The 19,145-nt window shown below is 39.4% G+C and overlaps 1 protein-coding gene across 1 annotated transcript in view; it reads left to right on the top strand.

Moving 5' to 3' along the window:
• Nucleotides 1-4,640: 4,640 nt before the first annotated feature.
• Nucleotides 4,641-19,145, top strand: part of LOC144524676 (X-linked interleukin-1 receptor accessory protein-like 2) — a 449,564-nt gene continuing 435,059 nt past the window's right edge. The window contains 1 exon segment of the mRNA XM_078261101.1: nt 4,641-4,742. Coding sequence (XP_078117227.1) covers nt 4,658-4,742 — 85 coding nt within the window. The 5' untranslated portion in view covers nt 4,641-4,657.

Consider the following 19,145-nt stretch of genomic DNA (forward strand, 5'->3'; position numbering starts at 1 on the left):
TTTTGCCGAGCCAAAACGTTTGCTGTGAGAAATGTCGTGTTGGGCTTTGATCCTCACATAATCCATCAGAACTGATTACTGGACTGTAGGGATGTCCCGATCATCTTTTTTTTTACCCGATCCGACTTCAAAAATATGAAATACCTATATACCGCGGTCCCAATCCAGTACTTGTATTTGCTCAGATAATAGAGCTGCACATCTATTTTTGGTTTACAAAAATAACTAAGTAAACAAAGTAACTAAAACATGTCTTAAACTTCATACACTTAACCAAGTGCAGCAAATTAGTCTTTTCTCTCAACACTAAAACAGTTCTCTTTAGGATCCCAGCAAACCCCCAACCAAAGAATATACAGTTTCAAGTTTCCTGCTGGACAACGGAAACTAAACTTAGTGATGCCTCTTGCGCTCAATAGTCAATAGTCAATCTTTGATAAAACTAAACTTAGTGATGCCTCATGCCGGTCAATCTTTGATTTTCTTCTCGTATTTACTGATGTCGGCTCCATGGAATAACGGCCTGAAAGCGTGGTTTCCTGGTGGGATCAAGGAGGAAGTCTGGAGAATTGAAGTAATCCGCTTGTGTAAAAAAACGGGTGGCTAAGAAAGACAGACTTTTTTACTTGTTGCCAAGGGCTGGCAAGCTACAAGACCCTTTCTGGACTGACAGTGGTGAGTGGCTGCGCGCCATGTTGGTTTGAAAGTGCATCAAGGCAGTCTGGCTGGACAGACAGTGAGATCCTCCGAGTGGCAACTGCCTGACGGTCGTGCGTGGTTTGTTTTTACAATGGGCCAGCTGCCGTTTTAACAGATTGCTGTATCTGCAGATTCTTTCCACTTTTTCGTGAAATTCAAGCCGAGTGACCAAGCCAACACTGACAGTTCAGTGGTATGAATCTTAAAGGGCAACTATTCTATAGCATTTTCAGGATAATACTTGTATTTTGTGTTTGTAGTAGTAGTACTAGAACATGTTTACATGCTTTAATGTTAAAAAACACTTTTTATTTTTCTCATACTGCCCATGGCTGCTGCACCTGTATTCACCCTCTGTCTGAGACGCTCTTGTAGGATTGTAGGCTCTATGGGTGCTTGACTGTTTTGATGTGGTCGGGGAGGGCGTTCCAGAGGGTGCGTGCAGCTGCTGAGAAGGCTCTGTCGCCCCAGCACCGGAGCTTAGTCCTGATGGTCTTGAGTGTGTTAGCATCGACGGACCTGAGGAGGCGGGCGGGAGTGTGGCGGGTGAGGAGGTCGGAGAGGTATGGAGGGGACGAGGTTATTAAGTGCTTTGTATGTGAGGAGAAGTAAGTCACACTGTGATGGCGCTCAGCTCGGCAAGTTTGCTGACGGGTGTCGATGAGTACCACAGGTCGCCTGCCAGCGCTTGGCTTCTGCCACAGACTGGTCGATGCACTGACTTTTGATCGACGCCTCTCTGACGACCGTCAGGCAGTTGCCACTGAGGCGTCGATGCCACTCAGAGGATCTCGGCACTACTGTCTGCCGGTGCGTTTGTGGCGCAGGGCGTGTGTGATTAAAGGTAGCGATCACTACAAGCTGATGTACATGATCAGAGTAAGGTAAACAGGGTGAATGCCGATCCATGATCAGTAAAAAAATAATTTTCCAAAATCAGCCCCGATACTGTGATCGGGATCAGGACATCCCTACTGGACGGTAGTATTATTATTATTATTATTATTATGAATAGGCTTTGAACTGTCCCTGTGATGCTATCAAGATGATGGCAAAACACACTACTTGTACAGGTAAAAAGAAAGTGTTTGTGCTTTTGAATCCTATATCAAGAGCTGAAATGTTGACATATACTGTACTTTCAATTACAAGTGATGAAAGGCAGCATGAGAGATGATTTCCAATTGGCAGTGACATAGCACCCTTCATCATATTGTTTTTCTTTTGGCTTTGTTCTTCAACTTCAATTTGGTCCCAGTTTTAGATCCTCATCCCATCATTTCATTGTCCATCTTCAGAGGCAAAGCACTCTAGCTCAAATATCTACACCCATATATGTTCTATCATCAGCTATGCCACTGTTCATTCAAATGAAATGTGATTTTAATCAGCAGTCGAGCTGGAGTTTGAGTTCCCTTTATTGTGTGTGTGTGTGTGTGTGTGTGCATGCAATACAGTTTGTACACAGAAAGCATGAGAAAATGTGATTGTGTTCTATCAATGTGATTTCACATGGCTGACTCACATGGTGTGTGTGTGGGTGTGTGTGTGTGTGTGTGTGTCCCAAAAGCTTCTGCATCCTTTGTATTCGTCGCCTATGGTCAAATCTAATTTGGTTTCTGTATTTTGAATTTAATCAGTTGAAAAGAAAGAAGTTTTCGAAACCCCACCAAACCCGTGTATCTGATCAATAATAATGTTTTTTTTGCTGCTGTTCATGTGCCATAATAACACGTTTTCGTTTTTCGCTTTTTACAGCCTATTGGCCCACAGACACCTACCCTATTGTCTTTTTTCTTTCCCATTTGTAGCTTGTAAAGACAAGAGATCCAAACGGCCATTTTAACATCCATTTGAAATCATGTCAAATCAAAACAAGACAAAAAAAGAACATTGAAATCACTGTATACATATTCAAGTAACTCTCATAGAAATGAGCAGGGCTCTGCCTCAAACGCTGTATCCAGTTGTTATGAAACGCGCAATTAAATCTTCAGAAAGGAAAGCAGTTTATGAGACAATTAAAACAGATGAGAGAGACTTTGTTCAGTTTTTACAGAATGAAATGTAAGAGAATGAAAAAATGAAAAAAGAATCCTCTTCAAGACCACTTACTTACCTGTTCATAATTTATGTGATGTGAGAGACAGTATATCTTCTAATTTAAGATGATCATTTTGCTTTGTTGTTATTATTTGTAATGATTAAAAAGCATGTGCAGAGTACAACACTGTAGGATCAGGCCATATTTACTTTAAGTATAACAATTCCACTTAAGTCACATAAGGCTGAAGTGCAACTTCAAATTTTAGATATTAAGTATTTTTATTCTGGTTTAACAAGAACATTCTGGACTGCCGATGGAAAATGTAACAAATAACAAAGATATATGTTCCCATTCTTGAACTGAACACTTGTCTTAAAGAATCCATAGTACAAAGTGCTCGCTGACATTGTGTCAGTGGCCAAAATGAAAATGATTGAAGCCTGATGATTGAGGTATATGACGCAGCCAGGCGTATACCAGAGGACCAATGTTAATGCCCGTTCTAGATGGATTTTGAATTAATATTAATACCTGTTTTCTGAACAAGCGCGCTTCATCATTGGTTTTGTTTTGAAAGAGGAAGTTACTTTAGAAAAAAAGCATATAGTGCTGGACTCAGTCGAGACCAACTAGAATATTTTGTCCAATGCTCGAGTCCGAGACAAGTCTGAGTCCAAATACCAACGAGTCCAAGACGAGTCAGAGACAATAGAATAGAACACCGCAGCCAAAATCTTGACAAAACTAGAAGATATGATCACATTACACCCGTTCTGGCCTCTCGTCACTGATTTTAAGGTTCTTCTTTTAATATACAAGGCCCTGCATTGACTCTAGGGCTGGGCAATATATCGATATTATATCGACATCGATATATGAGACTAGATATTGTCTTCAATTTTGGATATCGTAATATGACACAAGTGTTGTCTTTTTGTATTACAGGCTGCATTACAGTAAAGTGATGCAATTTTCTGAATTTACCAGACTGTTCTAGCTGTTCTGTTATTTGCCTTAACCCTCTTAGTCATTGTATCCACATTACTGCTGATTATTTATCTAAAATCTCATTGTGTTTTTTCAATTTTTTGTGAAAGCACCAAAAGTCAACCCTGCAATATCAACATTGATGAATTTGGTCAAAAATATTGTGATATTTGATTTTCTCCATATCGCCCAGCCCTAATAGACTCACACCATCTTATTTATCTGAGCTTATTATACCATATACACGGGCATGCACTCTCCGCTCCCTTGATGCTGGTCTCCTTAGTCATTCATCTATAAACAAAAAATCTGTTGGTTATAGAGACATTCTCCTACAGGGCCCCTCATCTTTGGAATGGCTTCCAAATTCATGTTATAGAAGCTTGTTGACATTTTTAAATCTAGATTGAAAACCGACCTTGTATTGTTTATTATTACTGCTTTAATGCTGTTCAATTGTCTTGTTGCTCTCTGCTAATTCTGGGTTCCTTTAATATTAAAGTGCACTGGGACCATGTTGAATGGTGATTTTACACTTACAAATTTGGTAACACTTTACTTGAAGGTATCTACATAAGAGTGACATGACACTGTCATGAACACATGACACAGTCATGACACATGAACCCTAACCCTAACTCTAACCCTAACCATAACTTGTCATGACAGAAACCGAATGACACTTACTATAAAAGAAGGGTTATGTCATAAACATTTATGACTTGTTTATAATGTTTATGACACGTTCATGGCGGTGTCATGTCACTCTTATGTAGATACCTTCAAGTAAAGTGTAACCTAAAATTTGATTGAATAGAAAAAGGTCTCGAAAAAGGTCTTGAGTCTGAGTTCAGAGTGTTATCTCTCTAAAACTCTGTCCGTACTGTGTCCTGTTTCCGGAAGGTGCCAGTGGAGACTAGAGAGATGAAGACTCTATCCCTCCTCTTCCTCCTCCTCCTCGCCTCGGGAGCCTGTGACGACGTCAAGTACATCTCCAAGAGGAACTCAGGTAGGATGAACAGCCTTGGTGTTTGATGCCAACAGACGCGCTACCAATCAATGTAATGTTGCTGTTTTCTCGTCTTGAAAGATCCCAGGCTTTCGTCTTTTTTGAGGATCTGTTTCTAGGGCTGGGTACGGAATTCCATACTTTTTAGGCACCGACCGAATTGCCCCTAAAGTGTCACGTATCGAAAAATGCCTCTTCATTCAATACCCAATTTCAATACCTAAGGAGTAAGTCTCATCAGCATCAGTGAGCCAATAAGCATGCAGCATGATTCTACCAAGATCTAATAATGTTTGTGATAGGCTGTCTAACATCTCACGTCGTAGAGGTATGCAGGAAAAACTCTACGTTACGCACAGAGACGGGGCTCACGTTTAGGAACCGGTATTGAAGTCACAGGATTGGTATTGGTACGGGTATCGAAAAACAGTACCCAGCCCTATCTGTCTCTCACTTATATTGCCTATGTTTTAGTTTTTTTTTAGTTTCTGTCATTCTTTTTCATTGCAGTCCTCTCCCGAATTGAACAATAATGCCACCTCTTGTTTTTTCTCATACTACTCCCCGCTCCCGTGATTTCACAATCACCACCCTCTGTCTTTTCTCAGAAAACACTTCTCTCCAAACTCTATCTATCTCTGAGTTCAGATCTGTTTCCTTGCCTCTCCTCTTTCTGCTGATGGTGTGTAATGACCAGCGCATCTGACTGCTTGCTGTCATTGTTGCTGCTGTTGTGCTCATTTGTGTATCGTTGGCCAGCTGATGACAGATCTGCTGATGGTCTTTTATTCGGGATCGATTTGTTGTTTCTCAATGATCGGCTCGACAGAGTTTGAGAGAGTTTGATTGGGTCATTGATGGTTGACGTGCTCTCTCCATCATTCTTTGTGTGATACTGTATAGTGAGTGGTGCATGTGTGACAAACGTGTGTCTTTTTAAAAAAACAACGACCAATTATTCAAATCCCCCTCAAATGAAAATGATCCAAACCAAATCGAAGCCCCTAATCTTTTTAAATGCACCACTTCTGTGAATGTGTTAACTGGCACGCAACACGTGTCTGTCTGTGTGTTTGGACTGAAAAAGGTGGTACATGATTTTGGTAAGCAGTTTGACAACATTGTCGTAAATATTTTTACCGTGCATCAAAAGGTGTGCTTGTTAAGATACCAGCAGACATGCTAATCCAGCACAAAAAGTCCCCCCCCCCCCTTCCAGTAGGCTGGCTACGGGCCTTCCCGTTTGCATAGCATCATATAGAGAGGCAAAGTCCCTACCTGTACGATGGACCACCATGGTACCTTATTTTGGAAAAAATATGAATGGTAGTAAATGGGGAAAGACAAATTAATTTTTGATCCCGTTTGAATTGAGCCTGGGATTAACCATATGATATTGTTAAAGATGAGACTGTAGAAATACGTCATTAGAAAGACAACACACTTCAAAGTTGCGTGGGTGATGTCTTGCTGAAGCTATGGTGTCTGTGTGTATCTTACTGGGATGTAACGTTACTCAAACGAGCAGCAAATCTTGCTCGTTCTTTCACTTCTCGGCTGATAAAACATCACTGGATGAAACACATCAGGCAAGATAACGTCACGTGTTGTGGAACATAGTTGAGCTAGCTAGCTAGCTAGCGAGCGAGCTAATCGAGCAGCAAGCAAGGTGACGTAAATGGTTGGAGACAAGATATGTAGCTCACTGAGCGGTTTCACACAAAACTAAGTGGTACTACGACAAACCTAGAAAGACTACTCACCTCAAAGGCGCATGGGTGACGTCTCGCTAAAGCTATGGTGTCTGTGTGTTTCGTACCGTGATGTAACGTGACTCAAACCAGCGGCGGATCTTCCTCCGTACTTTCGCTTCTCGGCTGATAAAAAGACGCTAGCTAAAACACATCCGGTAAGATAACGTCACGTGTTGTGGAACAGAGCTAAGCTGGCTAGCGAGCTAGCCGAGCAGAAAGCGTGGTGAGGTAAATTGTGGCAGACAAGCTATGTAGCTCACTGAGCGGTTTCACACAAAACTAAGTGGTACTACGACAAACCTAGAAAGACTACTCACCTCAAAGGCGCATGGGTGACGTCTCGCTAAAGCTACTGTGTCTGTGTGTTTCGTACTGGGATATAGCGTGACTCAAACTAGCGGCGAATCTTGGTCGTTCTTTCACTTCTCGGCTGATAAAACATCACTGGATAAAACACATCAGGCAAGATAACGTCACGTGTTGTAGAACATAGCTGAGCTACACTGTAAAAAAAAAAAGAAGTTATTTCACTGGAATTCACTGTATAATTTTACGGATTTTTTCCGTTTTTTCTACATTAAGTGTTAATGCCATACAAATACAGAAAAATACTTTTATTTTAAAAAAAACCCCATTAAATTAAGGTTTTAGTCTGTAAATTGATATAATGAGATAACATAGTTGTTTAACAGGATAATTCCATTGCTTAATGGTCTTGAAAGTTAAATTACATTGAATTTGATGTAAAAAGACAACAAAAACCCCATAATTTTACGGTGTGTAAAATTGAGGCATCTTTCTGTTTTTTTACAGTTAAACCTTCAATTTAATGTAAAGAAACGTTAAAAAACAATCGTGAAAAAATGGTAAAAAGTCTGGCAGCAAAAGTTGCCAAACACTTACCGTCAAATGACAATAAAAAACCTTGTTATTCTACAAAGAATTTCTTTTTAAAATACAGATATCTACTGTACATTTTCTGTATTTACACAGTCTAACTACTGTAGAATTAAAGAGAATTGTAATCAAAAAACATATTTAGAATGTTAAACATGTATAAATCTGTATAAACACTGAAAAATATTGCAAAATACCTTAAAATTACATAATACATACATAACTCCCTGTTAAAGTACAGATTTCTGGATGTAAAACACACAAAAATCATGTCAAAATTAATGTAAAATTACCCTATTTGACAGCCCATTAATAGTATCTTAAAAGTTTTAGGCATTTATTTTACATGATTATCCAGTCAATTTATAGTAAATTCCTGTTTAATACTGTTTTTTTACTGTACAAAAAACAATATGTTATAATAACTTGCAGAACCATTATTTTATAGTCATTACTTTATATAAACATTATTTATCAGTAATTACAATCAACTCTTCAATATGTCTACAGGCTTTCCCCCGTAAATGTATAAGGGTTTACTTTATATAAACAATATTGTATAGTGTTAAAAAGAAACTATCTAATATACTGTACTTTAATCATTAATATATCATGTTTACTTTATACAAACAATACTTTATAGTGATTAAAAGCAACTATTCAATATATCTACAGACTTATCCCATTAATGTACTGTATGTTTACTTTGTAAAAACATTTGACAATATTTACAATTAACTATCCAATATATGCATCAGAGACTCTTCAGACGGTAAATATTGGTATAATGTAGGGTCCATTTTAGCTTATTCAGTGTGGTCTCATACATACTGTGTGTTAGTGTTTTAATCGCTGTCAAACATCATCATGTCCAGTATCTCTTAATGCAAGTCTACTAAATTCTAGCCATAGAGTAGGACTTATATTTAGCTTTGCAGTTATTTGAAGAGGGGTTAACAGAGGTACTGAGACAGGTAGGACCAGCCATACCCGTTTAATGCATTGAATGAGGCTGACATGAACCCTCACTGCATGGCCTCAACAACTCCACAGCAAAAACCCACAAGCAATTGTTCTCAATTATAGTTGGATCAATGTAATTATATTAGAAACTACACTACTGTAATATTTTGCAAGCATATTTATGGTAATACAAACAGTAAAACAACTTGGCAGCACACAAGCTTAAAAAGCTGTACCGCACCAAATCACCACTGGGGCCAATGCGGACAAAGATGCTTTTTTAGATCTGTCTTTGTAAAAATAAACATTCTTTCACCTAAATATTTGTGGAAACAAAGCCATAGCTTCAGTTATGGGAATGCATAAGAGACAAGAGTCAACCTAAACTACAAGCCTTGGATGTACATGATGTCTATTTTAGTCCAAGTCTGTGATATGCTCATCACTATATAATCATGTTTTGGTCTGGTGAATTAGTTGACAAAAGAATCGTGCAGCCACAGTTCATATCACATAGGACCACAACCCTATAGGCCTACAGGATGATGATACAGTACACAGAGAGCCAGGCATCCTGCAGCCTGGGTAAGCCTACATCTTCACCATCCTAATATTTTAGGGGGCATCTGATGTTCTTGCCTCATTTCACTTCCGTGGAGGCCATGGGCCTATTTCAGATTCATGGCCCAACATCTTTTTCTATTGACTGCTTACTTTGCTGATGTCTGCAGTGATGTCTTATACTGTGTCCACTCTGGCTTTTGATGTTTGTTCCTGTCTATGTCATACAAACAGCTCAGAGTATGAGCTTCCCTCTTATGTGGGGTAGAATGAATATTCATGCATGTCCTGTACCTTAAATGCCTCACCAAGACCTCGGTGATCTGACCACCCCTGCCTCTGAAATTACACGACAATTTCCATTGACTTGCAATGGTTACACAGGCATTGATGCACATATTGGGCAATGTGTGTTTCATTTAGGTGTAACATTAATAAGTTAAATGGATTGCCTGTGCCACAGCTATGCTACACTTTTATAAGGGGTGGAAAATCAATATTAATGCACACCAGTATCTCAAATACAGTATGTACCTGCTTGCCTAACTTGCACACCACCTAACCTAACTTGTTTCGCTAGTTCCAACCCTCATTCAGTTTGAAAGTCGTGCCTACCGACAAACAGTATGGACATCTGCAACATTATGCTTATTTGAGAAATTATCTGTGATTTCATTTCAAAACTGAAGGAGTAGGCTTTTCATAAAAGGCTGTTAATCCACTTTAAAAACGTTGGAGTCTTCCAATACAAGCTCCAAACTGTTTTAGGCGAGGCTCAGTGAATGTCATGAAAATAAGCAATTCAGAAATTTGGGGAAGTTTTTACTGTTTTTCCCAATTCCCCACAGTCAGAAACTAATATGCATGCGGGACAGAACTCTTTTTAATGTATTTGGTGTACTTCAAATAGAATATGTAGCATACATGTTCTTTTCCTTATGAAGTTAAAATTATTGTTAAAACAATTTTATCTTAATATTAAGACCCAAAGTGAGTCAGTGTTCAACAAAATGCAAGGTCAATGTGAGGTCTAATGATCCCTCAAATCATTTTGCCTCTCCCCAATTTCTACAGGTCAAAGGGAACAAAGTGTTTTTAATGGGCTGAGGTAATATACGGTGAATAAAGACAGGGAGGACACAGTGTGCTATATATATATTTTTTTAATTTAGCAATACATGCAATGTGTGAAAGACTGGGAAGGGATGCTAGGGCTCAACAGTTCAACCAAGGCTTCTAGCATCAACGTGAACATTGATAATCTGGGCGTGTAGCGATGTAAGACCTTAAAATGGTTGAAAAACCAGAAATGTAAACAGAAATTGTCTCTTTAGTCTATGTGCTTCAGATATCAAGAAAATGCACGCAGATTCAAATTAATTGAATGTTGCACAATCATTGGATGAATCATGCCGGGCAGAAACGATCTTGACCAATGATATTGTTTGACTTCATGGGGGGCTGTGCTAACGTCAAACTCATCTCGACGCAGAGACAGTGTGGATAATAACCAACGAAACGCACTTAAGGTAAAGTAATACTTTTATTTTTATTTACATGTAGTTTCCTCATGAGATATCAACTGGACACGAGTTAAGATAACACTTGCATATGTTTCACAATTTTAAAAATGTCAGCAGGGATAACGTTAACATTTGCCGTTTATGTGCCTACATTAAGACTGTCCTTATGTAACAAGCCCCCAGGAAGAGCGCCAAGTCTAAAAGCCACCATGGGCACTCCACCCCATGACTTTTCACATAGACTTTGCATGGCGAAAGAGACGTCTATATTTCAGCGGATAATTTGTTTTCGGGGTATATCAACTTACCAGCCTGAACAAGTAAAGGGTCCTTGTTTAAAACGTCACGTTTTTAACATTTTTAACATTCACTAGAAGCAAATCCAGAATTATTAAATTTGGCATGATGAATGCGCATAATGGGCGCGAGCAGAGCCGCGGACTGCGCCCGCCTGCGTCACCTGCACTGCGCATGTTCATATGACTGTTTTGAGTCCTGTAGTTGTAATAGTCTAATGGATGTAGCTCCAGCAGCTAATGGCTGTAATTCACCATGTGTTCTATTAATACATCCATGGTATTATCTTATAATATATCCGAGGGATGTATGGATGTATGTATGTATGTATGCTGTAAAGCCTGTTACGTGGATGTAATGTCATTAGCGTTTCCCAAAACTGCCAGGGCTATCGGCTAGTAGCTAACATCAGCGGTAGCTAGCATGGGAGAACGGTAACACTGTACATAGATAACATTACAGACATAGTGATTACATCGCCTTGGTTTTCTCAAAACATCCATCGTTTATTTTGATAAGCATTACTAATTAATACATGGCAAAGTGAAGTATTATAATGAACATTGTCGTTGACTGTTGATGTCAATGACTGGCTATATACAATATGTATGTCCTGTTGTCTGTAATACAGTTAAACGATATGTATGGTGGCACTAATTTTCACCTCCTGGTGATAATAAAAACATTTAATTTCCTTTCATATCGAAATATGAGACGGACGGTACAACATCAACGATAGAAGGGTTTATTAAGAAATAGCAAAACGTGTAAGGTTACATATAAGTAGCAAATGTTTATATATTACATACAGTAGGCTATATGAAAGTGCGTATATTTTATATACCAGAAAACTGATCACAAAACAAATTTAATTTTTGCACAGTTACAATTTTAAAGTATTGTTTTTAATCATCTTTGGATCAAATAAAGAGTCAGGCAAGTAATATGAACTCTGGACAGGACAAGGACATTGCTGTCTGAGAGGGAGAAGTCATCTAGCAGATAATGGACCGTGGCATGCCAGCAGCTGAAACTGGAAAACATGTTATATGTCCTTAAGAGCCATTTAACACTTATCTTACGATACATCCGAGGGCTGTATGCTGTAAAGCCTGTAGCATGGATGAAAGATAAAGCCATGGATGTATTAAGAGAAGCTCTGTTCACCAAACTGCAGGCTAACCTACTAGCTAGCTAGCTAGTAGCACGACATAATAATTACATCTCCTTGGTTGTCTAAATACATCTATCGTTTATTTAGCTAAGCATGTAAACGACCAGGAATAACGAAAACACAATGTTTAATGTTAGTGAATATTTTAGACAATGAAACAGAAAGTTCATGAGTTCGCTAGCTACGTTTACCGTGGATGTAAGAGACACGAGAGAGAAGCTCATGAAAGCGCATGTTGCTACCGGTTGATACGACAACAAAAACAAATTGTTGCTAGTGCGCATATCCATTGTGAGCCAACCAGCGTTATGGGCCAACAATGCGGAAGATCCGAGCTCCATGTTTGCTTTATGCGCTTTTGAGCACTCTCATTGGAATGTACGGGGCTTCCCGCCGTACACTGTATCCAGTTCTCTTAATACATCCATGTTATGTAACTTTAGCCTTGAATATGAACCATGCACCAATCATAATGTTGGCTAGCTAGCTAAATATATAACAGTTAACTAGCTAGCTACATTATATTTGTCAGTTGACTAACGCTAACGTTATTTAGTAACGTCAACGTTCCATGTTTAACTTTGTTCCTATTTCCTCATGCAAACACGGACCTGACAAAGACAGGTGGCAGTTAACTTAGTAACTTGCTAAGTAACGTAAGGTTAGTAGTAGACAGTTTAGCAGGTCAGCTTGATTAGCTGGTACTAATACTAGTAATTGAGGAAACTTTATAACGCTCCGTTGCTCCTAACGCTATGCAGTTAACATCACTGTTTATAACCGGTGTAGCCCTACTGGTTTCCACACTAACTGGTTTCCGTATGTTGTGTTTACCTAACAGGTACCGATGTGGTCCGCCTCTGTCACCAGATTCGTCACACAATCACAAACATATTACTGCCGATTTTCAAATCGTTTCCCAGATCTACTGTCGCAATGTTTGTCTAAGTAATCACCACATCACAGCCACCTACAAAAAACAAAAAAAGATCTAAAAACAATATAATCAATCAAGTTCGGGTCGAGATGGTTTCGATCTTGTCGTATAGCCTAAATATAATAGCTCGAGTAATACACCAGAGTCTGCAGCTCTACGCAGTGAGCTATCGAAGCTCTATATGAAACTGCTTCCAGTTACATAGTTATCAACTACGTCAGCAACCAGGTAACATTTTGTTTTGAGCTGATCTAAAACAACTGGTTACCTGGGCTTAGTTGAGGGAATACCTGATGATAGTTTTCACGTTTCTTTCCTCGCATCTACGGCCATATGGACTACTACTACTTCATCACAGCCACCTACTAAGCTACACATTGTGACTGATTTTTTTTTAACAGTAACGATAACTTGTGGTCTAATATTGTCGATATACACAATTGTTACCACCGAGTCACAGAAAAGTGGTAATACACATCAAAAAATGATTTTTCTCCCCCCGTTCACTACCATGCATGTTTTCCGAAATAAGGTCCCATGGGATCCCCCAGAAGGGGAGGGACTTTGCCTCTCTGTACGATGCACTGAATATTTGATCTGCAGTTTTATAAGAGGTTCTGTAATTATAAATATTACCAACAGCATTTATAATGTCATTGTCATGCAGCCTGCCAAGTCCTGAAAGTGATAAAAACACAGAAAATTACTTACAAACTTTTTAGCAAACTCAGGTCATCCAATTCTAACAATCCATTTAGAATTGATTCCCCTGTAATGTAATCCTGCCTTACTATTTTGCTTGCTTGTATAAGTGAGAGTGTAGGTGCTGGCGGTTTAATGGAGGGAATTTAAGGGCAACCATAGCAATCCTTTAGAAATCCTTTTGTAATTACACCCACATCTAAGAATGGCATCACAGGGTTTTCACCTACTACTGTGTAAAAATAACTTTAGAGCTTTAAAGGCCCTATTTTTCTTCTTAGAATGATTTTTTTTTAACATGAGAGCTTTGCATATTTATGTTTTTCTATGTGCTCTTCTCCCTGGTTTGTCTTGGACGGTGCTCAGTTGTAAAAAGGTCATGCACATACTCCCTGGCTCCAATCAGGATTTAGCAACATTTGGATCAGATTTGTATTTTGTATTTCTTTATTTTTTGGGCTTTTATTGCCCTTATTTCATAGGACGGATTAAGGCAGGGAAGTGGGAAAGAGAGGGGGATGACATGCAGCAAAGGGCCACTGTCAGAATCAAACCTGTGGCCGCTGCGGTAAGGACTAAGCCTTGGTACATGGGGGGGCATGCTCTACCACGTGAGCTACGAGGGTGCCCCTGAATCAGATTGGTTGTTGGTTATTGCCATCTGATCCACCCACACAGTCCTGAAAGGAATAGTCTGGCAATTTGTGAAACACGCTTATTCACCTGACGCTCCCATTAGGAAATCTTTTTTTGGGAATTTTAGTCCTTTATTATATAGGACAGCTGAAGATGTGAAAAGGGAGAGAGAGAGAGAGAGAGAGAGAGAGAGAGAGAGAGAGAGAGAATGACATGAAGCAAAGGGACAAGGACTAAGCATGCTCTACCACCCCTTCTCCACCCAGTTGCTTGTAGAACAATTTCATTTAGGTTGAGTACAGAAATGGCAATCATCTGTTACAATAAAACATTACTAACCTGTTTAAAAGCAGTAAGGCGACGTCCGTGTCTGACCTCAGTCCCTTTTTCCTTTTTCAGCGCTCTTTAACTATGAAAAGCCATGCCAATGGTTATCCATGTTTATCTTCGCCGTCTGTCAATTTCTTTTTGGGGGATTTTAGTCCTTCTGCTGAACATGTAGGTTTTTTCTTAGCAGTACAATCCAGTGTTTCCTCTATGTTGATTTTGTAGTGGCGGCCCGTCATGGCAAAATTTCTGCCGCCATGGTATCAGCAATAGGGCAGACGCACAATGTAGTCGCGGTTGCCTTTTAAATGATCCTGCCAACGTAATTCTGCCGCTCACATTGCAATTTAACAACAAGTAGAACTATTCAGAGGTTATTGGGCCCGTCCAGTTTAACTCCATATACTGTTGTGTTGATGTAGTTTATTGTCAAAACTTTCGCTTTCTTCCGAGTCGACTATTAAACGAACAGCTCCACCAGACCGGACAGACCTGCCCCCCCACTGCTAAAAAAAAAAATCCTAAAGGAAACACTGCAATCACTGACTGAAACATTTTCGTGGCCGCTTCTTTGGGTTTTCAGCCATGACTTCACCTGTTACAGCAGTCCTCTTTGTCTCCAAAGCTGAATGCTGTCCAAAAGTGACAAAATCCCCCCTTTTTTGGCCTTGGAGAAATTATCAAGCAACCTGCAGCGACTACAGAATGTTAATATTCCCAACAAGAAATAGCCCAGCACATTTAAAACCCAATAAGTGTTGTTTTTACACTTTGGGTTTTGTACAGATTAAACAAACAGGATATAGCTTACCTTGTTAATTCGTGAGCTTTATATGTGCTTATAGGTGGATTTTGTTACCTTAAGACAGAACCAGGCTAACCGTTTCCCCGTTTCCAGTCTTTGTGCTAAGCTAAGCTAACTAGCTGCTGGCTCATCTACTTGCTGCTGGGCAAAGCATCACTGTACATATTTACTGTACAGACATGAGATTGGTATCAGTCTTCTCATCTAAGAAATCACATATGCACAATTCCTAAAATACCAAACTATACCTTTAATAAATAATACCTAAAATGTTTAGTTTATTGTACTAGTATGGAACTTATTTTTAAATATTAACTTATATTTATAGAAAAATACGTCAAATTTGATTGGGCCTTGGATTGTCACAAAAAGATGCAAAATGTTAAAATGAACATATTGGGGCCCATTTATGATCGGTTCATATACTGGCAGTAGTAAGACATGTTATATATACAAGTAATAGTATTCCTGCTTGGCGGTCAACAGTCTGGGTCATTTACAGAACAATAGCCTGTAGCTGGAAGGCATTTATTGACGTGGTGAAAGGAACTTGCCAAAATGTCTTCCAGGCCACCCCAACACCCACATAAAGTCCTCCCCGTAAGTAATTTTGCTGCAAAACCTCCAACGGAATAGAAAAGTGATTCAGTGAATCAGACAGATTCAAAAAAGATAAAAGGCGATGAGTAAAAATACCACATTTGTGTTGAATTTGTTATTTGGTGAGAGCAAATTCCATCTTTTGTAAAGCTTGGCGAGGGTGGGTTTCAGAGTGTTTACTGCACTCCTCGCTCAGTCTCATCTTTAGCTTTCTCTCCATTCACCTTTTTCTTTCTGCACGCCTGTGTCTCTCTCGTTTTCAGCGTACTGACTGTGTGGTTGAGCCGGTGGGAGTTTTTGTTTGGCATTTGCCGTGTACGTGTGTGCGCGCACACTCACAGGAATACCTGCATGTGTAAATGGTCTGCTTCGTGTCATATTAAACAGTGACTGTGTGTGTGGGCGCTGTATATATCCAGGTTTTAAGTGTGTGTGTGTGTGTGTGAGAGTGTGAGAGATAGAGAGAGAGAGAGAGAGAGAGAGAGAGAGAGAGAGAGGTGTGCACAGAGCAATTATATGATCAGAGCAGAGCCAAGCGGACATTTATGTGGGCGAGCGCCACAGACGCTGTTAGATCTTCCTCGCTGCTTGTGTGTGTGTGTGCGTGTGCGTGTGCGTGTGTGTTACTGGACTCCTTATGGATAGGAACTACCATTTCCTTTTGTCAGCCCCCCCCCATGCTGTGCTTTGATGCAGCACCCGCTGCAGAAAGAAAGTGGACAAATTGTGATGAGACACCGCGGAGAGAAAGCAACGGAGGAGACACTCTAAAGGGATGTTTGTACAGATCAAAACAAAAATAAGGCAAAGTACATGGTAGTTGAATGTGAATGTGCAGAAATATTCTTTTTAAGAACATTTTATTTTCAAATGTATTAGTTTTAAGGAAGACCCTACTCAAAATAAGTAGGTGATTCAATATCTATCTATCTATCTATCTATCTATCTATCTATCTATCTATCTATCTATCTATCTATCTATATTTCTATCTATCTATCTATCTACCTACTTATCCACATATCTATCTATCTATCTATCTATCTATCTATCTATCTATCTATCTATCTATCTATCTATCTATCTATCTATCTATCTATCTATCTATCTATCTATCTATCTATCTATCTATCTATCTATCTATCTATCTAGCTTATGCCTACATGTATACTATTTTTGAGATAATGGGTGTTCCTGAACCAGGATTGGTTTTATTCTACATTTTTTTTTACGTTTTTTCAGTGCAGAAAAATACTTTGCACATCTATAACGTGAGACTGGTGCCTCGAAAGGGGATAAGTAGGTCAAAAGTTGCAAAGAAACTCCCACCCACTACCTAACTTGCAAAAAATGTATAGTTATAGTAATTAAATAGTCGGCAACATTTTTGGTACTAGACCATTATCTGGCAAAATGAATGAAGGAAGTTCCTTTGCAACTTTTGAAGGTAAAACAATTAATTAAAATGTCTTAACATGAATCCAACATACTATTATAAATCAGCCTATTTGTAAGACATTGATGATACTGGCCTGTAGGTAATGTTGTCACTAAGATCCACAGATACAGTTCATCCTAAGGATTCACTGTCACATATTTAACACTAAAACATGATTTATAAAATCATACCAACAATTATTTTAATAGCTTAGTTTTCTATGCACTAAAAAGGTATGTATTAAAGCTTTAGGCTTTTATTGTAGGCCCAGTTTAATATGCAACTAAATTTGATAAAATATGTAGTAGGGTGTCCCTGATCCGACCCTCTCTCAGATAATGGGTCCTTGGCTTAAAAAACGTTGAAGACCCCTGTTCTAGACTGTAGACTTGATGTATCTGGGAAAAATCCCAGTGACGCTAATGGTGTTGAAATAACTACATTCACACCAAGGCAAAAGTGTTTCTTAGATTAGCCCATTTCACTGAAAGTGAACAGTTGGAATGTCACAGGAAATGGCAACGCTGACAATAATGTCTGTAAGTCTTATAGGGGGAGCATGCCTATGTTCCCACATTTCTAAGAGGTTTTGCTAAATTAAGGCCCTATGTTCCCACATTTCATTTTTCATAAATTTGTATAACATTGTATCCACCTTTCTTCCAATTTGGTAGCCAATTACACCCAACCTATTATCCAGTAGCAATGGACTACAGATGGAATGTAACCCTAATGAAATGTGGGAACATAGGGCTGTGGGAACATTGGGCTGTGGGAGCATAGGGCTGACCCCCTTACGGGCACACACACACATCTCACATCATCTCTTCATCATCTCTCCATCTCTCCCGGTCGCCGAGGCCAGAACTGAACGGCGTCCGCGCTCCAGACAAAACCGATAGATTAGCTGAGATGGCGAGCAGAAAGATAACGCAAACGCTTATCTTGTTTCCTGCTGGGCTGATGCAGCGAGAGAGGGAGGGAAAGACGCACAAATCAAACAAAGAGAACGGTCCTCTGTGTATTATGCTCTCTATGTATGTACTATAGTGGCTTCCTTTACTTTAGTAACTATTACCATGTTTTAATGGGAAGAAAACTGTCCCTCCTGCTTAGTTTTAACAGTTTAACATGATGTGCTAATACAGATGGTGTGTGTGTGTGTGTGTGTGTGTGTGTGTGTGTGTGTGTGTGTGTGTGTGTCAGGGTGATTAAGTGCCAGAAAATGCCCTTGTATGTATGCGTATGAATACTTACTGAGTGTTTTCTGACACAGCTAAAACCTGAGATCAAAGAACGATTAGATCTCAGTGCGATCTAATCGCAAGTTAACTCCAAGCATGCAAAGCAGAACTAAGATTGTGTGTGTGTGTGTGTGTGTGTGTGTGTGTGTCATGCGTCATGCTTTAGTGTGGTGTGAGACATATTTACATTGTGTAGTACCTAACGGAGAATCTGTGTGTGTTTGCTGACTGGCTTTGAGAGAGACAAAACACACATACAGATACACCGATACTCACGTGTACACACACACACACACACACACACACACACACACACACACACACACAGGCCAGTGCTTCTCTCTACCTGCACATTACCACAGATTTTGCATTAGAAAGCATCTGGAGGGGAGCACATTTTTAACTTCTGTTCTCCATGCAGGCACATTTTCCACAGCAAAACGTCGACGCATTTGGTTTTTACGCTTGGCTGTGATCGACTTTGCTGCACAATGAACACGATGTAAAACAGTGACTTATCTTAAGAAATGACTGTGTTAGAAATAAT

This window comes from Sander vitreus, chromosome 10 (genome assembly GCF_031162955.1).
Source record: "Sander vitreus isolate 19-12246 chromosome 10, sanVit1, whole genome shotgun sequence".
NCBI classification, from domain to species: domain Eukaryota; kingdom Metazoa; phylum Chordata; class Actinopteri; order Perciformes; family Percidae; genus Sander; species Sander vitreus.